The sequence below is a fragment of the Solea solea genome, chromosome 4 (assembly GCF_958295425.1).
Source record: "Solea solea chromosome 4, fSolSol10.1, whole genome shotgun sequence".
Lineage (NCBI taxonomy): Eukaryota > Metazoa > Chordata > Actinopteri > Pleuronectiformes > Soleidae > Solea > Solea solea.
In genome coordinates this window covers 3,168,543-3,190,273 of record NC_081137.1, presented here as the reverse complement: position 1 = coordinate 3,190,273, position 21,731 = coordinate 3,168,543, and the positions used below count along the sequence as shown (strand labels likewise).

Genomic DNA, 21,731 nt, shown 5'->3' with positions numbered 1-21,731 from the left:
GCAAATGTAATCTTGTAAAGCAAATGTTTAAATAAATACATTAAAATAAGAATTTTCTTTCTTCTTTGAAGGACATAAGCCAAACATTTTCCTCGGACCTCATATAAAGAGTAAACACTTGGCTAAAAGAAACTCACATTTCCCAGGTGACACCAACTGTGGTTTGTATGGACATGAATGAATCTATTGTATATGCACATTATACATTATATACAACCAAACGAACAAACACAGAAAATATATTCAAAAAATGAATTTATTAGTAAAAAAAAAGGAAGAAATGTTCGTAAAAACATCAGTTGACATGTTTTAGTTGGAAAGGGAAAGAAATCAATTTGATAAATTAACAATTTATACTGTGGAAAACTGTAAAAGCACAACAACAGGAAATAAAAGTCAAGTAGGATTGTAACGGAACAGCTGAAGGGTTTGTGGTTTAAAAACCAAAAAACCAAAACATAAATTAGTAATAAAAAAAGTGTAACTGATCAGTTTCAGGGCAGTAAACAATCGTAATTTCTACTTCAGTAACAAATGATGTATTTATGTATAGGATGTAACAAAAATAAGGATTTAAAAACAGAACATGATGTCTATACGTGATGATTTTCTGGGAGCAGTATGAGTTTTTTTAAATCATTTAACAGCATGTTGTGCAGTGAGGAATGAACAGTGGCACTTCCGGGCTTTGGTTTCATTTTTAAAATCATTAAAGCGTTAAAACTAAATCTAATGACGAAATGTACAAAATAACAACAACATAAAAAGTAACAATCTCTTCGCTTCAAAAGGAGAAGCTGATTTTGTGCTTAAAAAAACAAAGTCCAGTCACTTTGTGTCATAGAGCCGCGACAGCCGTGAGCGTCTCGGTCCTCGGAGAGTCTCTGTCCGCGGCGAGCAGGTAATCTGCGGGGCTGGGATCGGGCCGATCAGCCGAGGGATCGGCTGGGTCGTCGTCGGGCAGAACGGTGTACGTGGGAACGGCGTTGAACATGATGAACCCCACGGTGATGACGACAAACGAGATGATGTACAAGGCGGAGAACTGTGGAGCAGACATGAGAGAGTGAGAGTGAGCAGAGAGCAGCGAGCTGCTGATAAGTATCATAAACTGTGAATGATACCGGACCATAAAAGCCTCAGTATCCTCTTAAAAGTGACTTCACCAGAGGAAAAGCAAAACAAGCAGTGGAGATAAGTTTAACAGCTGAAAGTGGAGCGGTGAACCTTGTTCAGCGTCACTCACCTTGAAGTGGAAGAAGTAAAGGCCACAGAAGAGGCTGAAGAGGTCAGCGGTGAGCAGAGAGAGGTTGACTGCAGTAGCGCTGGTCAACTTCACAACCACGGGCATGAAGCTGTAGAGGGCGTACATGCACAGGGCGTAGACGGCGAACAGCATGGCTGCAGAACGTTTAAAAAAAAAGAAAAAAGAAACATGTCAGGATCATGGACACTGGAATAACAGAGTAACTTCACCTCTCTTCTGTTCTGTCAACTTACAAATATGGAGGTCCCACTTTATCGCTGAAACTGCAGGGATTTCCAGCACAGCACTGCAATTTTAAGATACGAAAAGTTACGATTATTTCAGGAAAAACTTCAGTAAAAAGGAAAGAAAATGTTTTTTATTCATAGAGCACAGGTCTAGTCTTGGTGATCTGTTGTCGGTTTATTCATTTACAAGCACATTTATCTGTAATATCAGCAAACAAACAGCAAATAAGCAGCTCACAATATGACCCAGCTAAAATGCTGTCGCTGATCTTTATTTACATTTACATTTACATTTTCTGTGCTCGGTGAAGCATGCGACATACGGGATCAGATTTTGACCATCATCACACATCATTTAACTCCAACAAGACTTGCTATTGTTTTAGCACAAGCTGCCTGTTACAGTCAACTGTGATGAGATGCACTAATGTAAATAACAAAATGGTGGTCAACTTTTTTTTCCCAAAAGACATTGAATCAGTATCAACTGCAGTGGATTTGTAGATTTTCTTTAAAATAAATCTTACAAATCACACAGAAACAGAACTTTACCTATACCGTCTTTTTCTTTGTTGTTTTTAAAAAGTTCTACATGAACATGAGTGTTTCAAGTAATGTAAACGGAACTCATTTTCCCTGTGACCTGGAGGAATGACAAATTAGAAGTGAGATGACCACAATAACTCACAGCTGCACGCCACTGATGAGCGTCCCAAAGAGTCCCATCATGCCCAGGAACTCCACCCGACTCAGGTTCTTCACCGTGTACTCCTGACACGTGTTGGATACAGCGTAGAGGGCGGCGCTGAGGAGGACCAAACCGTCTCCCAGCACAACATAACTGGCTGCACACACACAGGAGGACAGTAAAAAATTTAAAAAAAGGGTTATTTCATAGGTTTTACACACTGTAAATGTAAGCAGAGAAGGTATTTTAGTTTTATAGCAGTCTGGTGTTTTTCCTGAAAAGTTACACCAATGTTTTCATGGGTTATTTCATCATCTGCTACACCACAAGTCACTTCAAACTGACTCAATTCTACATTAAGTTTCAATACTTACTGGACCCCTGGTTTCTTTCGGCCACAATGTCGGCTCCTACCATGGCCCCCACACCCAACAAACACACCGCCACGGCTATAAAGTGGACCAGCCTGTAGCGAGTCTTCAGGAAGAACCAGGAGAGCAGCATCAGCACTGGGATCACGAAACAGTCCAGCAGCTGAAAACACACAGACACACAGTGACAGACACAGGATTGAACACCAGCTTCTTTAGAAGACTCATTGGGTTTGTTGTTTTGGACGTGGCATGAGGAACTGACACAACGTCATCATACTACATTTCACTTCCCCGCAAGTCCATAGAGAAAATTAGTAATTTTACATCACAGCCAACAGCAGTTGTTGATCCACAGCTGCACAAATACTTTATTTTGTCAGTTTAAAGTGTCAAACTTACTAAGCAAGGCAACAGTAGAAGACCAACTCCTGTGTCCTGTGAGCTAAAATTGCTCATTTTTTTACATGGACTTTGGTGCAGGAGATTTAAAAAAACGACTTTTTTTTTTTGTCTGACAGTGAACTAAAGCCAAAAATATATTGTTTTGATAGCATGACACATATTCTACTGGGTGATTCTTCTGTTAAGTTGCTGAAATCTGTTTTTTTATTTTCTCTACATTTAAAGCCATATTTTCAGTGATCCAAAAATAGCTGATTGTGTTTGGTTCTGTATATTTCTGTGACATCCTGATAGAATATTGGATTCTTTTTTTTTTTTAAATAATGCAATGATATTGATTTCATATTGTGTAAATAATGTTTAACAAAGTCCAGCAGTTTATCAGTTGAGTCTTACCTGGATACTTGTCAGGGTGGTATACTGGTAAGCACGCACAACTGCATAGTTGGCCTCCACATCTGCCAAACCCATCACCAAATACTTCCACCACTTTGTCTTCAAAATCTGTACGATGTTTCTTTCACCTGCAGAAATGTAAGAGTACGCAGAGGAATGGAAGAGAAACATTTTTATCTTGGTCTTAAGAATTCAGATTTTGGCACAAACTGCTTCTGAACAACCATTTTAAGACATCCATGACCTTTTTAGGTGAGAAAAAAAGACAAATTCATCAGCTTTTAACTGACAGATTTTCTGTGTTTTAACTACTTAGTAGTTTCAATACATAATCTACTTGAAATGTAAATTGCACACAGATCTTATTGAGATTCCTTTTCTGACTGTTGTGTTTCAAATGGACAGATTTTTGCAGTCCTATTTGTTTGTTATCCTGACCTTTGCGCGCAATGAGGATGGTGGTGTAGACGAGCAGCAGCAGGGCATAGTTGAGGAAACTCTGCAGCATTGGCGTCTCCACCTTGGCGGTAGCCAGGTACTGAGAGCTCACTGCCGTCCCACAGATGAGCAGAGACAACACCTGGCCCATGAGAACTGTCTTCAGCAGATGCCTGCACAGACCGCGGGAAAGAAGACGTGAGTATAGATAACTTTAACAGAAAAATACAGGGAATAAAAATGACGGTTGATGCAACTTTGTGGAGGCTGATACCTACATACATCTTTAATTTGACTTGAAATTGTGATTCATTTATCGGAATTGTCTCTTACACTATGTATTATGACTGCATTTCACATATTGGTTACACACTGATTGACTAATAAACGTTTATTTGATCTAATATTATATTAAATAGCTATCCATAAAAAGAAAACACAAAAGGTTTACCATCATTATTTCAATGTTTTGGACACTGATCAACATTTTTCAACCCTTTCTGACATTTTGTGGAACAAACAAGTCCTCGATTCATTGAGAAAAAATAATTAGCAGTCTAATTCATAATGAAAATAATCTTTAGTTACAGCCCTAGTTGGAACAGACAGACGATTCACTCACCATGTGAAAACATCCCTCAGGTTGTAATTGTACAAACCACATGCGACCCTCCATTTCCCACACAGTCTCTCCTCTGCCTGACCCTCCATTTCTTTGTGATCCTAACCCTGGAGGGAAAGAAAAGAAAAATCAAAACCCTGGAGGAAATGAATCAAGTATGACAACATTTGACAATCCCTGTCTTTATGAGATTACAGAAATTACAGATACCAAATCCCCAAAGGAATGTCATGTGCTTTGATTGAGATCATATGATTCTCACTAAAATTGTGGTCACCAGTGAGCCTGAATCTGCTACTGTCCTCATAATATGACCACAAAATCCACAATTATACACAAAAAAAAATCCACAATTTCCCTCTAAAACACTGGCATTTATTTACATTAACGACGTTGGCTCTTACAGAATAAACATGTTCACGTTTGAAAGCAAAACAGATGATGCCGATTATATTTGTAGCCCCGCATGACTTACATCATTACTTAAAATAAGTCAAAACATCAATAGATAATGAGCAAAGGCCGTCCAAATATTAAATTCTCACTTTTTCTAAAGCAGTTTGGCGAGTTTACTCTTTTGACAGGGCTTCCTTAAACTGGAACTAGCAAAATAAGAGCGTAATATCAATAAAAGCTGTAGAGAAGGACATTAAAAAACAAAGTATGTGTACATACGTTTTTGTCTTCAGTCATGGCAGATGTGGGTAAACTCTCCAGATGCGATTTAATATCATAGTTGTTCAAATGTCACTGAATAAACATCCACGCGTTGCAGTCTCACACTGAATGACTCAACCTAGCATGGTGCTGTGCAGCTCCGCCCCCTGAGCCACAATTGGTTGAAATTAAAAGCACATTGACGTCAGTCAAACTTGGTCTGCTGCCAATAAGCATAAAAAGGGAATTTCTTCATATTCCATTCATTTTAATGAGAAATACAGCACGATTTCGTCCACTGCATTGGTGTACTTTAAAGAAAACTATTTTTTTGAAAAATATACAAGGAAAAAAGCAGAAAACCCTCATATTTATCAAACTGGAGCCAGATTCACTTTTATTATTAGTCTCTGTTGTAAACTGATGTTGTATAGTTTTAAACTACTTTCATCTTGTTGTTTTTTATATGTAGTTATAATGTACATCACCCTGTGTAAGTGCTGCATGAGAAATGAGAAATAATAAATTAATTAGAATATTGAAATATTGAAATTCTGAGACTTTTTCAATATTAATGTTTGTTTTTTGTACCTTTTTTGGCCACTCCCTCTTTCCACCTTCCGTGTTCACCTTTCAACCATGCTGCTATTAAATAGTTCTTATAATAATATAATAATACAACTTATTTTTTTCTTTTATGCTTTTATGCAAAGGTTCCGTGCAGGTAATGAATAAAGAGTTACAGAAGGTGTCATCAAAATTATTATTATTATTGTTATTTAAAACTTTGATATATTGTATTAATTAGGATGTTTTCATTCCAAATATGTTATCACCCTTGAAATGTATTTGTGTCTTCTTCTCCTTAGACCTAGATTTCCTTTTTTTTTAAAGAACAAAACAGCTGTTGCAGAATTTAACAGATTTACTTTGTAAAATCAAGCTTCTTTTTCCCCAAAAAAATATTTAGTGCATCTATACTGTAGCTACATTTTCTTATCATTTTCTGTTTACCAAAAATACACCTGTTTTCCTTATGGCTTGCGTGAGAAAGAATTTGGCCACAACTATCAGGCCGAGAATGAACAATAACAAACTCTGCTGACTGCAAGAAACAATAACCATCCTTGAATTTAATCTCTCAGTCGTTCTCCCAGTGAGTTACTTGGGATTAGAGTTTCCTGTGTACGTTGTTTTACCAGATGGTGCTGACAGTGGAGTATAAACATGGTCATGACCCAGTCGTGGTTACTTTATCAAGGTCAACTGGTAAAACCAGACACAGCAGTTGTGCACAGCAGACGTAGTGGTGGTAGTAGTAGTATTCCATTTAAAGACTTGTGCTTCAATATTGGACGCAGCAAGTAAAGAAAAAGTATTATAAGCTGTGAGGAAAACACACTTCATGATAAAAAGAAATGCAAATAATAAATGTTTAGTGAATTATTTATGAGCTTAACTACGTCTTAGACAGCTTAGGACAAACACTCAGCTTGAACAAAATAGAGGGAACATTTAACAACTAAAACGTTGCATTAAAATCTAACATAATATCAAATAAAATATGCACATTTGGAAACTGGAAAGCAAATATGATTTCAGAGATTCGTTGAGTTATAAATTCTATGTTATAACGTATGTACCTCCCCCATTTCTATTACACACAACTCAATTTATAGACTACATTATCCCCATCACCAAATATTTATTTTTCTCAGTACGATATAAGAATACAAGACATATTATGTCTGGCTTTAAATTACCATTTACCATCCTGGAATAAACTGCTGTTCTTCATTCTTATATTTATTTCAAATTTTATTTTGTATAGAAATACAAAAAATCAGTTATGTATAGAAATCAGTTTGTTGATTTCATACATAAACAGTCAACAATATTAGTTATTATATTAGTACGTTAAAAGTCCCATATTCACACTTTTTTATTATTATCAAAATAAAAATTGGGTTAAAATGGCAATAGAAACAATTTCAGGTGCTTATTTTAGTTGTTTCTGTTGTATTCTTTCTATGTAGAGTTTGTTTTTGTATTTCATGTCTTATGAAAAGGCTCGTCTTCAGCCTTGGTGTAGTTCTCGCGAGATTTTACGAGAGGATAAGTTGAGGGAACATGGCGAATTTGATAAAGGTAAGCCCCCACTTCAATTCAATTATTGTTGTTTAACGCTCGCCGCAGCGCTTGTCACTTGTCCGCCTTGGTGTCGTCGTTTAGCTCCGACATGAGCGGACAGCGCGGCGCACCTGTGCGCGGCTCCGCTGTCAGCGCTGACTTCAGCCGGGAGCAGTGAACTTACATCTGGCTAACATTAGCTAACTGCCCATCAGTGATTTCAGCCCTAACAGAATAGCTGCGAAAACACAGCTAAAGGTGGAGGAAACAGGGAATCACGGTGCTGGAGACGGAGCCACAGCGGGACTCACTAACCCATCGTTTGCTCAAACTGCGCTAATCTTTTTAACAATATCCTTTATTTACTTGAGCTCCAAATCCCCCCCCATCATCATCATCATCATCATCATCTGTCAGTCAGTGGCTCAGGAGGCTAAAGCTTTGCAGCCAATTGAAATACATGCTAAAAGGCTGCCAAAAAGCAACTGTCGTGCTAGTAGTCTCTGTGGGGATTGACTGCAACTTAATCCTGCTGCTGCTGCCATGCTAACAAAGCTTAGCTTTCCAGGAACATATGTTAATCAGTGATAAATAAATGGACAACAGAGGAGGAGTGACACAGCAGACAGGAGTCACTGCTTAGAGAGTAATTCTACTTTTGCAAGTAAGAACTGTTTATTCTCTGTCAAGATATGTCACATATTAACTAAGTATACCTGTGTTATGGTCTGTTTTTCACTTAGGACTGGGCAATAATTCATTAATACTATTTACATGGTGTAAAAACCATTCAATCGCGATACATCTATGGTTTTATACATTTAGAAATGTGTGTTTGTGATCTGGAGGAGCTTCCTGGAAGTGATCACCGCTGCTCGACCAAAATCCTCTTCATTCCTCGAGAGACGTTTGCTTTGATTAACTTTAGAAACCTTTTTGTTAGTAATAAATATTGTTACAGTTTTCAAAACATGGTTTTAACAGTGGATTATTTATTTGTTGTCACAATGATTCTTGGCAATAAATCTTATACTGTTGGAAAGCCTGTTTATTGTTGTTTTATTTTATTTGTAAGGAAAATGCATTTCTGGGTTTTGCAAAAAAATGTCTTAATTAAAATGTAAAGAATAACAAGAATAAAAGTTTTCCTGTGTGTTTTGTAGAACAAAGGCTCCCTTCAGTTTGAGGACAAATGGGATCTGATGCGTCCCGTCGTGCTGAAGCTCCTCCGGCAGGAGTCGGTCACCAAACAGCAGTGGTTCGACCTCTTCTCGTAAGTTAACCACACTGAGTCTGCTTTTTTTTTGCTTTGGATGCTCTTACACTGCAAAACAAGGACACGTGTGTCTCCTTTGTGCTTCCACAGAGACGTCCATGCTGTGTGTCTGTGGGATGACAAAGGTCCAGCAAAGATCCACCAGGCCCTCAAAGAGGACATCCTAGATTTCATCAAACAAGCACAAGCTGTAAGACGAGGACCACACTGGATATTTAAAGTTCCAGAGTCTGTGAAATTTACACTTACAGCTTCACACACGAGCAATGCCTTACATTGTTATCACTGAATAACCAGAAACAGTCCACGGGAAATTAAAAGCTGTTACAGGTGTTAATCAGCTTCCTTTTATGTTTTTTTTTTTTTTCTGGCTTAGCGGGTGTTGAGTCATCAGGATGACACAGCATTGCTGAAGGCCTACATCATTGAGTGGAGGAAGTTCTTCACACAGTGCGACATCTTGCCCAAACCTTTCTGCCAGCTGGAAATAACGCTGATGGGCAAACAAGGAAGCAACAAGAAGTCCAACGTGGAGGACAGCATCGTCCGCAAGGTGGAGCAGGAGACATCTGTAGATGTCATGTAGAGTGGGCTCCAAAAGTGAATGTAGACTGACGCTGACACTGCTTTTCTGTTCTTCCTGTGCAGCTGATGCTCGACACGTGGAACGAGTCCATTTTCTCCAACATTAAAAACAGGCTTCAAGACAGCGCCATGAAGCTCGTCCATGCCGAGAGGCTCGGAGAGGCTTTTGACTCCCAGTTGGTCATCGGAGTGCGAGAGTCTTACGGTGAGGCATACAGAGATCAACCCACTGTTTCAGTATCTTTACCCAGAAAGGCTTATATAGTATGTCTTTGAAGACATTAAAGCTGCCTTAAGACTTGTCCGAGACATCATCCAGAGGAGCTGTATTTGAGAACACAAATGTCTGCAATAGTCATTTTTTGTCATCTTTTCCCATCAGCTGTCTCGTTAGGCTTCATGATATTAGTTGTTGAATATTGCGATGTCTTGGCCAAACAAAAAAAAGCAAGGAACAATTTACATTCAGTTCAAGCTGTCTTTGTGAAATGTATAATGCGCATGTTGACGTTGAGGTAAATTTTCAATACATACAGCTCCGGACATCATATGACTCAGTTTGTTTACACTGCCATGTTGTCAGGAGAAGCTTCTGCAAAAAACAACAGTGACACTGATGGTTTCAAGGTGTCAGAGTTCACGGTGCACTTATCATAGAGCCTGACAGACTGAATATATATGACTCTTATACTGCCCCCTGGTGCTTTTCATCAGTATGGAAATAGCTGGAGTGCACATTATTGCAGATCAACATTCCCTCGTCCTTCTCTGGAGTATAAAACATCACAATAAAAATGTGTCAAATAAATACGATATTCAAGTTAGTAAGTGTTAGATTCTGTATCTGGTATGAAGTGGAATCTGTCTGTTTATCTTCTGTTTTGCTTTGAGCGTTTTATGGCAGTGATTCAACTCTGATGTCTCTCAGGATCTTTGGAGATTTGGTATAGTGTTCCTTTCTTGTTCCTGACTGTTTTGTCGTCTATCTTCTCTTTTAATGACAATAGCTAGAGAAAGGAGAGTTGTCTGACATAATTCCTGGTATAAATGCTGCCTGGTTTATACATCTATGGATTTATACGGCACAGCTTCCTGCCAAAAAGGCCTTTTTTGGTTCCAAGTGTTGTACGATGAAGCTACTTGAGCTCTCATGTCAGAACACAGCAGGAGAAGAAAAATAATTTAAAGTGATTCACTGGGGAATCATCCTGCCTCTTTCACTTCTAACTCAGGCACCACTCATCACTTGGGGGTTTCTGCTGCTGTTGTAAACACTTCTGACTCAGACAATCCTCCACTACATTCATCACTTTTGTACGGCGAATGTCCAGATACAATTCCCTGACCATTTTCCAGAATTCATGTCAGGAAAAATTTGTTTTGGATTTGATCATCGATATGTTTCCTCCTAATCCAGAGGCTTTTTTTTGACTCCTCCTGTTTGTTTTTTTCTCTGAAAAGTGAATCTTTGCTCCAACCCTGATGATAAGCTGCAGATCTACAGGGACAACTTTGAGAAAGCGTACATGGATTCGACGGAGAGGTTCTACAGAACACAGGCACCCGCCTACCTCCAGCAAAATGGCGTCCAGAACTACATGAAATATGTGAGTCATCGTCGTATTTACAGCTCATTTTGTCCAGTTATTACGATTAATCTAAGTGACGTAATCTGAGAAAGAGACACAATTGTCCGCCTGTATATTAATATCTGAAAATCTGCTCAACAACAAAGGCAACACACAAAATGTTATGGTGACAGGACAAGTCTTGGATACTTTTTTCAAATGAATCTCCTGACATTGTTCCTTGTTATTTAATTATTACTGTTTTAAATTTGTTTACATAGAGATTTTGTGGTTTCTTTAAGAGAACATCTTGAGGTTTGATTAACATTTTAGACAATATTCTGACATTTTATAGAACAAGCAACTACTGAATTATTCAAGTACGTGGCATCATACATTTGAACATTTCTATTTTTCTTTTAAAGAGATACTGTAGCCCGCCCTCTTTTCAAGGTTTATGTGATTTTTCTTTCAATTTCATGTAAAATAAATGCCTTAAGTATGATAAATATTGTACTTTTTTGTGTGTATTTTCTACAGGCCGATTCAAAACTGAGGGAAGAGGAGAAACGTGCACTACGATACCTGGAGACGAGACGCGACTGTAACTCTGTACAAGCCGTGAGTTTTGTTAATCCACCACTTTTATTCATTATATGTGTTTTTCTTCTGTATGTTTTCTATGTACAAATAATACATGTATGCCCTGTTTCCACACGCATTGTAAGTCTACCCACAATGGGGGGAATAGTTAATTTACACATTTACACGCGCACTCTCTCATGACTTTCTACGAAACTGTTTACCTTCTGTTTATCTTCCCAGTTAATGGAGTGTTGCGTCAACGCACTGGTCACGTCGTTCAAGGAGACCATCTTAGCCGAGTGTCCGGGCATGATCAAGCGAAATGAAACAGAGAGTGAGTACGGCAGGATCGCTCCCACCAAAGGCTCAGCCAGCTCAGGTTTGCAGCAGGAAATAGCCCTGACCAAACCTCTTTTCCTGTCCCGTAGTGAACATTTTGTGTGTGTTTCCATCACTTCTCGCACAACATAGTGTGTGATGATACACGTGAGGATAATCAGAGAGTAGAGGCGCTTAATCCTTGCAAGTGTCACTGATCCTTCAAAAGAAGTTGAAGAAAGGAACAGAAGGAGATACAAAAAGAATACTGTGTGCGGTGACAGGGACAAGAGAGCACTACTGTTAAAAGAAGAAAAAATATATGTTACGCTTTTGCTGCCTGTTTATAAACACATTAAGCAGCAATTTACAGAATTCTCATCTTCTGAGTCCTAACATGATCTACTCCAAACACATGGTGCACGAATTTGAATCTGGGTTTTATGATTGTAATGCATAGACACCTACTATGCTTTAGTGTGGTCAACTGTTCCATGCAACTGGTCTTGCTGGTGCAAGGCACTCCGTTGCAAAGGTCGGTGTAGCCGAGAGTCTTAACGGTTAAATAACTGTTGTGTTTTTAATGACTGTGAATAATGAAATCGATCGCCACTGTCCACTTGTGCATTCATTCAAAAAAATTGGTCATCATAGGTGCATTTACTTTGCATAAATAACTTTGCATTTACTTTTTTTTTGTAAGACACACATGGATTTCGATATAATCAGATTGTTTTTAAGCCTCATTCATAAGTGGAAATAAATCTGTAAATCTATGAATCAGATAGGTGCATTTATGTCACACATCTAAGCAGACAGATCAGATATTCCCCTGTCAGTGCGACTTTAATGATCACATTTCTTTCTTTCCACTTGTCCAATGGAGAGCGAGGGCTTATGCCAGCAGATACATGCAACTTCCCTTTCACTTATATTTCAGCCTTGTAACTATTTACGGGTCAATCGTTGAGCCCAGCCTGTGGAATGTCTCTTTCAGTTTTAACCAGTGTAAATGCAGATTTCAGATACTGGGTCACTATTGAGACACAGTGAAAGGAAGTCCTCAAAAAATGGCATATGGGCAACATATGCATCATTTCTGTTCCCACAACTTTTCATGATCCAGATGTAAAATATAGTAAAAAAAAACCTATATATATATCTATATATCTTCAGGTGCAAATTAAAGTACAAATTGATGTTTATTAGGGAGTTGTGCTCTTTGTTGCTTTACCCACACATCATTCTCAGCTAATGCATTAGTACGTCCATTTGTGTGCATGTGTGTGTTCTTGCCAGTCTGATTTAACAAGTGGTGGAAGAGCCTCCACAGTAATGGATTTAAAAGTAGCCCGTCCTCTGCTCGTATGATAATGCAGATGGCAAATAAATAAATGCTTACACTTCTTTTGTTACAGTCTAACATGAGTATTGAATCAGGCTAATGGTTATTGTTTTGATTTGATATGGATGGATTTCTCTTTTTTTTGTAATTTAATCTGTGGAAAATGAAAACAACAGGCAAAACCATCAACATTAATCTCATGAGATTGTCTGTGTCACTTGTCTGTGTGTGTGTGTGTGCACTTGTTTGTGTGTAGCCCCTTTGGTCTCATTGTGCCTGGATAGTGATAACATTGTGTTTCTCCTCTACACAGAGCTACACCTGATGTTCTCTCTGATGGACAAAGTGCCCAGCGGTATCGAGCCCATGCTGAAGGACCTGGAGGAGCACATCATGAGCGCTGGCTTGGCAGATATGGTGGCTTCAGCTGAGACAATCACATCCGTGAGTGTTAGACCGTGTTCACACCTGATGTTTACTTCTAAAACAAGAGATCTGATCACAAGTGGTGTTTGCTTTTAACAAGTCTGACCAGTAGGTCCAGTGTTTAGGGGCGTATGTTTTTGTAAGTGTACAAAAAAATGTGGGCTTGGAATTATGTACTTTGGGCTCAGACTGCAATGATTAATCGATTACTAAATGAATCGTTAACTATTTTAATCATCAATTAAAATAGTAAAATATAAAATATAAAATCTGGTTTCTTTGCTCATGTAACAAAGAAATCATTAAAACTGGATCATTTCAGTTTGTGGACAAAACAGCACTTTTGAGAGTGTCATCATTTGGAGTTTTAGGAAACACTGATCAACATTTTCCACATTTCTGACATTTTATGGGTCAAACTAGGGCAGCAAGTAACGATTATTTTCATAATCAAATATTTGTTTAGTTCGTAAAATGTCAAAATTGCTGCTGCGTTAAAACAATTTCCCCTCGGGGATGAATTATTATTATTTTCTAAAGTATTTCGGTAACACTTTAGATTAGGGAACACATATTCACTATTAACTAGGTGCTCACTAATGTGCATAAATAGCACACTAGCCCTTTATTAGTAATTATTAAGCATGTATTAAGACCTTATTCTACCTCTATTACGACATGAATTAAGATTTTTCCTGATTAAGGTGTTAATACGTGCTTAATAACTACTAATAAAGGTCTGGTATGCTACTTATATGCATGTTAGTAAGCACCTAGTTAATGGTGAATATGTGTTCCCTAATCTAAAGTGTTACCAGTATTTCTATTCCATTCTATTCTATTCTATTCTAAAATAAATTGTTCTCAAACATCTTGTTTTGTCCATATCCCAGAAATCATTCAATTTTAATGATTTGATAATGATGTTATATGGAGCAAAGAAACCAGAAATAAATATTCACATTTATAACGCTGAATAATCAGAAAGCGTATCTTAATTTTGGAAAAAAAAAAACATTAATATCAATTATTATAATATCAATAATTATAATAAGTAGATTACAATTAATAGATTGACCAAACTAATCAAATAATCAAGAAAATAATCAACAGATTAATCGATTTTTAAGATAGTATCAAGTCTGGCGAGTTTTTGTGCATGGCAAGGTCCTCAAATATGCGATTTAAGAGCGAAAGAGTAGGATGAAAAACATTTGTACATTTCTAAACCCTGAACATGCATTTGAATGTATGCATCCATGACAAAAATTGTGACTTTTCACTGTCGCTCTGCCTCGTCTTTGTCGCAGGACTCGGAGAAATACGTGGAGCAGCTGCTCACCTTGTTTAACCGCTTCAGTCGACTGGTGAAAGAGGCTTTTCAGGACGACCCGCGCTTCCTCACGGCCAGAGACAAAGTGAGCTCAACCTCTAACAGCACAACGTCGTTTTTATTTTTAAAATGCACTCGGCAGGTTTGGTTCTTCGCTCTAATATTTCAAACCTCTCCACAGGCTTACAAGGCTGTTGTGAATGATGCCACTATATTTAAATTAGAACTTCCTTTGAAGCAGAAAGGGTAAGATGTGTGAGACTCAGCTCATTGAATTTGAATGATGAAGGGAAAACACGTTTGACTTCACTCTGTGTTTTGTGTTCTCAGGGTTGGTTTGAAAACTCAACCGGAGTCCAAATGTCCAGAGCTGCTGGCCAACTACTGTGACATGCTGTTGAGGAAAACACCACTGAGCAAGAAACTCACCTCTGAGGAGATCGAAGCAAAACTCAAGGAAGTAGTAAGTCGCACTGAGCCGTTATGTTTTGCTCTAATGTTTTTTTGGACCTGGTCATTTCACAACAGGGGACATGTTATTTTGACGTTGTTCCAAGTTTCAGCTGATCCAGCCTCTTGAGACGGGACCACTCTGCAAATATATGCACACAAAGCAAGTGATTCACTGAATGTAGGCACTCAGAGAAAATCATTACTTCAGTTTTATCTGGAAAAAGTCAGCAGACGGCTGACTTTGTGCCAAAAATTGACACATTTTTTCCTATCACAATGCTTCTTGGCACAGTGAAGAAAGGAGCCTTAACAAGATTTTACTTTAATAATTAGACGTTTAGGCCTGAAACACATAAAAAAATTATGAATGAGGTCTTTATTGTCTTAACATTAAACTTAAAACTTCCTCTTTTAAGTTCTACTGACATAAATGCTCGTCTGTGCTGTAGTTCTCTCTCAATGATGTGGATGTTATTTAATAAAACCACAAACATGAACATATTTAATGGATTTAATATTCTCTACCAGGTTATTTCACTTGGTCTTCAGTTCAGGTTTTTTTCAGTGGATTGGAAAATCCAAGCACCACATACATGCACAAATACACAAGATATAGTCGGATATAAATACAATGGATGTGACTTTAAATATCCTTTTTGAATATCATTTTTCACATTCAGTGGATGTTGAGGGTCTCCCAGGATGACCTTAGCCCTCTGAGTGGCTCTCAGCTGGAAAATATGGTCAATCTAGTGAATGCCAACTATGTTCCTACAAAGCTTCATAATGTCCCGGCCTGTTCTTGTTCACAATGGGACATCATTGTTATGTTATGAGGAAGTTCAATTTAAATTAGCACATTTTGTGGCTTATGAAAGTGGTGCAGAACAATTTGAATCCTAATTTACATTGTTCAAAGTGAAAGTAAATCTGGGACTCCAGTATTCCTCATACCTCCCTATCTTTTTGACACCTGCACAAACCACGATACTCATCATAATGTAACTGTGGATAATCTCCAGTCATAACTCTTCAAATATTCCCTAATGTTGATGACACGTTTGCGCAAGCTCACTCTGCATGACTGCAATTATGCGACAGTTTGTGCTATGGGAAAAATTCCAGCGGTTTCTGAAAGCTGAGAAGTTGCACGTCAAAGCCAACGTGTTATGATGGTAATTTCTAGAGCTGCAACTAATGATTATTTTCATAATCAATTAATCTGTCGATTATTTTCTCGATTAATCGCTTGGTCCAAAAAATATCAGAAAAAAAAAAATGTTCATCGCTGTTCGTCAAACCTGGAAATGATGATGTGCTCAAATGTCGTTTTGTCCACAAACCAAAATTATTCACTTTTAATGATTTATTTGTTATCCAGAGCAAAGAAATAAAGAAAATGTTCACATTTAAGAAGCTTAAACAATCAGAAATCTTGTTTTAATCATGAAAATAGCTTAACACCGATTAATCGATTATCAAAATAGTTGTCGATTAATTTAATAATCGATTAATAATCGATCAATCTTTTCAGCTCTAGCAATTTCACTCGTGCTGTTGCAGGAAGCCGGCGAATCAGCATCTTTATCACCAGAGAGGAGCGAGTTGGAAAAATGCCTGTCCATAAGTTTTCATTTTTTGGCCTGGTTTTGCACATTTAGACAAAAAAAGTGAATATTTTTTTGTTTGTGGACAAAGAAATCATTCGAGAACATCTGGCAGACTATTGCTTTAAACTCAACAACAACAAAAAAAATCAGCTGGATATTGATTTTTAAAGACGTAGTAGTTTAAGATGACAGTAAAAATCCACACGTGTTGCTTAATTTCCATCATTTATTTTTCATTTCATTCATTTTCATGTATTTTTTATTCATTAGAAATAACGATGTGTGTGCTCTTTGCAGTTATTAGTACTTAAATACGTCCAGAACAAGGACGTGTTCATGCGCTACCACAAAGCTCACCTGACCCGTCGACTCATCCTGGACATTTCAGCCGACAGTGAGATAGAGGAGAACATGGTGGAGTGGCTGAGGGTAAGAACACAACCTGTGTGTGTGTGTGTGTGTGTGTGTGTGTGTGTGTTTGATCTCACTGTAATTAATAATCTGATATGTGTTTGATTGTTGCCACAGAATAAGGATTAAATCAAAAGTGATGTGTTATTCATTCGAAACAGGAAGTAGGAATGCCAGCTGACTACGTCAACAAACTGGCCAGGATGTTTCAGGACATCAAGGTTTCAGAGGATCTCAACCAGTCTTTCAAAGAAATGCATAAGCATAATAAACTCGCTTTACCAGGTAAGAGGGAGAGGTCGACCTATAATGGGAAAATCAGGGGAGATGATGACCAAAGATTTATTCCAGTCTTGGGCCATATATTTTCTTTTTTCCTTCTTTTAAAAAATAATATGAAAACAACAGGAATTATCTGTCTCAACAATCCTCATTTTACGTCTGCACTCCGGTGCAATTATATACAGTATTTATTTTTTAATAAAAACAATGTATAAACTAAACGTTTAATACTGCCCACATAGAAAACACTGATTTACATGATTCTTCATAGCAGTTTAGCACTTGAATATATATAAATATATATATATATATATATACACATAATGTAGAGCTGTAAATCTGTACAAGTCTGACTAATTTTTGAAGTAACTAACATGTCACCGTGCTTCCCCTGCAGCCGACTCTGTCAACATAAAGATCTTGAATGCTGGAGCGTGGTCGAGGAGCAGCGAGAAGGTGTTTGTCTCTCTTCCGACAGAACTGGAGGATTTGATACCAGAGGTAGAAGATTTCTATAAGAAGAACCACAGTGGCAGGAAACTCCACTGGCATCATCTCATGTCCAACGGCATCGTGAGTGAAACAGAACCGGACGAGTTCTTCCTTTTGTTTTTCATTGTAATCAGTAAAACTGTCATTGAAAACATAGAATTGAATTGATAGTTCCACGTATCTACATAGATTACTTGAGAAGACACCTTTAACAGGTGATCTGCTCGATCTCTGTTCATTTTTACTCCCTGTGAAATTAAAAATGTCCTTTATTTGCCCAGATAACTTTTAAGAATGAGGTGGGTCAGTATGATCTGGAGGTGACCACCTTCCAGCTGGCTGTGCTGTTCGCCTGGAACCAGAGGCCGAGGGAGAGAATCAGCTTTGAGAACCTCAAGCTCGCCACCGAGCTGCCGGACGCAGAACTGCGACGCACTCTCTGGGTAAAAGACGACAGATGTAGTCATGAAGAAAAAAGCAGTTTGTTATTGACTTTTTTTTTCCTCTCTAAACTCATCATGTTCTCCTGATTCCCTCTCAGTCTCTGGTTGCGTTTCCCAAACTGAAGCGGCAGGTGTTGTCGTATGACCCGTCAGTGTCTTCACCCAAAGACTTTGCAGAGGGAACGCTATTCTACGTCAACCAGGAGTTTTCACTTATGTAAGGAACACCGGGAAAAAGTCAATATACCTTCTTGTCCTTTTCCTCGTTTGTTCTCTCTTAAACAGAACGTCTGACCACACAAACAGGCCCAAGATCAAGAAAAAAACATGACTTTGAGAAGAGATAACCAGATTTTAGCCACTTAAAACACTTGTCTGATAAAATCTACATCTTTGTCAATTTATATCGCTTTAAGAAACCTTCTCTGACTGGAAAGTGAAGTTTACTGTCACTAGGGCTGCAAGGATTATACGATTAATTGATGATTAATCAATTACTAAGTTAATCATCAAATATTTTGATCATTGATTAATCAATTTGAGTGTTCTTTCCATAATTACAAGTTTTCAGATGTTTATTACAAAGAAATCATTAAAACCGAATAATTTTGGTTTGTGGACAAAACAAGACATTTGAGAACATCATCATTTCCAGGTCTGAAAAGCACCTATCAACCTTTTACACACCAAACAGGATTAAGAGAAAAATAGACAGATTAATGATTATGAAGATGGGTAGAAGGTGGTTGCAGCCCTAACAGTCACTCCCCCGCACCAAAGTCCATAGAGAAAATGTGTTATTTTACATCATGCCACATCGTCTTTGACTTAAAGACATCACAGAAAGAATCCTTGCAAGCCCAGTGTGCTCCTTTTATTTTGTCAGTAGAAATAATGCTTGCGACTCCAGCTGTGCGGAAGCGGGCGGACATGAGACGAAAGCAGTATAAATTGACAGAGCTGTGTGGTGCAGCAGTAAAAACGCTCCCCGCTCATACAGTGTTGTCACTAATGTAATCTATACAGTTCCTGTTTCCTTTGAGGTAATGTTCTGTTTTAAATTTTACAGAAAAAACTCAAAGGTCCAGAAAAGGGGGAAGATTAACCTGATTGGTCGGCTGCAGCTCACCACAGAGCGAATGAGAGAAGAGGAGAACGAGGGCATCGTTCAGCTCAGGATACTAAGGACACAGGTGTGTGGACGAGTGCGCAGCATGGTGGCGCTGTCTCTCTCTCTCTCTCTCCGCTGTTATCTAACTGCACCTGCTGTGAATAAATGTTATGCTCTTCCCATTTCCCATCACGGACACTGTAATCCATCTGTTTTATCTGACCTTTTTCCACTTTTCCCACGTCGTCCAGGAGGCCATAATCCAGATCATGAAGATGAGGAAGCGCATCAACAACGCCCAGCTGCAGACGGAGCTGGTGGAGATCCTCAAGAACATGTTTTTACCACAGAAGAAGATGATCAAGGAGCAGATCGAGTGGTTGATCGATCACAAGTACATAAAGCGGGATGAGACCGATATAAACACCTTCATCTACATGGCGTAGCACGACACGACGCGCGTGTGTGTGTATGTGTGTGGACTGTGGTTTCAGTGGATCAGGCCTGATGGACACTAGAGAACTTCCAGGCTTCCCGTCCTCTATTTAAAAGATTAAAAAAATAAAAATCACACAAACTTATGCAGGGAGCATGAATTACAGACTGAGAGCTATTTAAAAAAAAAAAGAAAAGAAGAAAAGGTGGAACTTCCTGCCTTGAAGTTGTACAAAGAGGAAAAGAGGAATGCAGCAGTTGCATTGGGAGGCTTCATCAAGTGTTTGTGACTGTTTTTAGTCAGACAGACTTTCCTTTTGTTGTCCAGACGAGGCTGTTCATGTTTTCTTTGATGCCGTGGCGTAATGTGTGTCATCTGGGTCGGCGACGACGCTTGTGTGAGTCTAAAGGCATGCAGACAGGAAGGAAGTCTACGGAATTATCTGCAGTTCTAATCCACGTCCATCCCAGACCAGACCGCCCGAACTGCGACAGAGAAAAAACGCACGGCGGCACCTCTTCCCTCCATCCAGGCCCTGACGCTCTCGTCCACAGGAGCAAGTGACCAAGCACTTAATCCAGAATAAAGAGCCAGACAGAAGCACTTCACAGTTTCCGGGACTGAACCAGTCAGCGATGACTCTCACTCATATCTAATCCTCTGTCCCTGTTTTATTAAAAGAATAATCAGGACACAACAGAGTGCACAGAGGGGGGGGGGGATTAGCATATTGCTACAATCAAGTCCCATTTCCGTCTGACAAACGTACTGAAAGAAGCAGATGTGGTGTTGGGAGTTTTAAAATGGAAGCTTTCTTTTCTACAGGAAACCTGGGAGAAGAGACGGAGGTCAGTATTACACTTGGTAAATACGACGGTTCAAGTGCAGAGTGTATGTGACAAGTGAAATGATTAAATAAACAGCACCTTATTATAAAATAACCAAACAAAATGGCTTCTCATTCATCTTGGTTCACTTCGCTAATGTTTCAGCTTTGAGAAAGGAGATTTCACATCAGGAATTACAGTAAAAACACTACAGATGGTGTTAATGTACGCAGCGAAACACTAGAAGAGCATTTTTAATGGACTATTTTGCTTCATAGATGAAGTCTGGTCGTCAAATGAAGTTTAGAGCTGCAAGCAACCATTGTTTTTATACTCTGTTCATCATTTTCTCAATTAAGTTTTGAATTGTGTTTCCCCAAATCTTAAAGTGACAAAATCCTCAAACTTCATGCTTTGTTCTCAAACAAAGACCTTCAGTTTACCGTCAAAGGTCAAACTGGCTATCAAACTTAAATATTATATTTTATTGAGTGAACTTCCTCCTTATCACCTTATTTTGAAAAATGTGTTGTCTTTTAATTTCAAATTTCAAAGCCAAAGAACTTATAGTGACCATATATTACTATTAAACTATTATTTTTAAAAATGTCACCTGTTTTTTAACCAACCTTACATGAAGACCAAAAAAAACTACATTTTGTGATTAATTAATGCAGCCTTAGATAAAAGGGAGTCGTACACTTCAATATAAGCTTAATTACATTTTATTTGAAGAATCAGAAGTTGCTTGAGTCTCTTTCTCTGTCTGATTCTAAATGATTTAATTCATAGGGACATGTTTTCCACAGTCAACTCTCCACGCATCTTCTTAGAGACAATAGCTGTAGCCAGTAGATGGTGCCAAAGCAACACGACACCAGTTAAATCCTGCTTTGACAAAAGTAGAAACAGCCGATCAAATTGATTTCTCTTCACTCCTCAGTCTGTCTCCTCATTTATATTTTAATATATTTTTTTGTTTAATCACATATTTGACATTTTGTCCCAAAATATTCCCAAGAAATCCCA

The 21,731-nt window shown here is 38.3% G+C and overlaps 2 protein-coding genes across 3 annotated transcripts; one reads left to right on the top strand and one right to left on the bottom strand.

The window, feature by feature from the left end:
• Window positions 1-238: 238 nt before the first annotated feature.
• Window positions 239-5,201, bottom strand: LOC131458498 (solute carrier family 35 member F2-like). The gene is made up of 9 exons (XM_058627640.1): window positions 5,090-5,201; window positions 4,415-4,521; window positions 3,793-3,965; window positions 3,355-3,482; window positions 2,557-2,716; window positions 2,183-2,339; window positions 1,501-1,553; window positions 1,247-1,401; window positions 239-1,045 (listed from the first exon to the last, which is right to left on the bottom strand). The coding sequence occupies exons 2-9, from the start codon at window positions 4,501-4,503 to the stop codon at window positions 839-841; spliced, it is 1,122 nt and encodes a 373-aa protein (XP_058483623.1). The 5' UTR covers window positions 4,504-4,521; window positions 5,090-5,201; the 3' UTR covers window positions 239-838.
• Window positions 5,202-7,169: 1,968 nt separating this feature from the next.
• On the top strand, window positions 7,170-20,815 carry cul5b (cullin 5b). Of its 2 annotated transcripts, none has more exons than XM_058628405.1 (19): window positions 7,170-7,219; window positions 8,365-8,474; window positions 8,568-8,667; window positions 8,854-9,030; window positions 9,126-9,267; window positions 10,524-10,669; window positions 11,171-11,251; window positions 11,456-11,549; window positions 13,192-13,322; window positions 14,615-14,722; window positions 14,819-14,883; window positions 14,968-15,100; window positions 16,998-17,129; window positions 17,273-17,396; window positions 17,791-17,966; window positions 18,167-18,328; window positions 18,427-18,545; window positions 19,398-19,521; window positions 19,691-20,815. In XM_058628405.1, exons 1-19 carry the CDS (start codon window positions 7,202-7,204, stop codon window positions 19,883-19,885), a joined length of 2,337 nt encoding a protein of 778 aa, XP_058484388.1. In that variant the 5' UTR covers window positions 7,170-7,201; the 3' UTR covers window positions 19,886-20,815. The 2 variants fall into 2 exon arrangements, with proteins under 2 accessions (XP_058484388.1, XP_058484387.1); XM_058628404.1 differs by having other exon boundaries at window positions 11,456-11,594.
• Window positions 20,816-21,731: the final 916 nt, after the last annotated feature.

What these genes read in the sequence shown, in the direction of transcription:
- cul5b (XM_058628404.1), top strand. An exon ending in CAAAGGCTCAGCCAGCTCAG is followed by an intron (nt 11,595 to 13,191) that starts GTTTGCAGCAGG and finishes TCCTCTACACAG; the next exon opens with AGCTACACCTGATGTTCTCT. An exon ending in ACATGGTGGAGTGGCTGAGG is followed by an intron (nt 17,130 to 17,272) that starts GTAAGAACACAA and finishes CATTCGAAACAG; the next exon opens with GAAGTAGGAATGCCAGCTGA.
- LOC131458498 (XM_058627640.1), bottom strand. Translation starts at nt 4,503, where the DNA reads ATGGAGGGTCAGGCAGAGGAGAGACTGTGTGGGAAATGGAGGGTCGCA. An exon ending in CATCCTCATTGCGCGCAAAG is followed by an intron (nt 3,483 to 3,792) that starts GTCAGGATAACA and finishes ACATTTCTGCAG; the next exon opens with GTGAAAGAAACATCGTACAG. An exon ending in CTCATCAGTGGCGTGCAGCT is followed by an intron (nt 1,554 to 2,182) that starts GTGAGTTATTGT and finishes TTAAAATTGCAG; the next exon opens with TGCTGTGCTGGAAATCCCTG.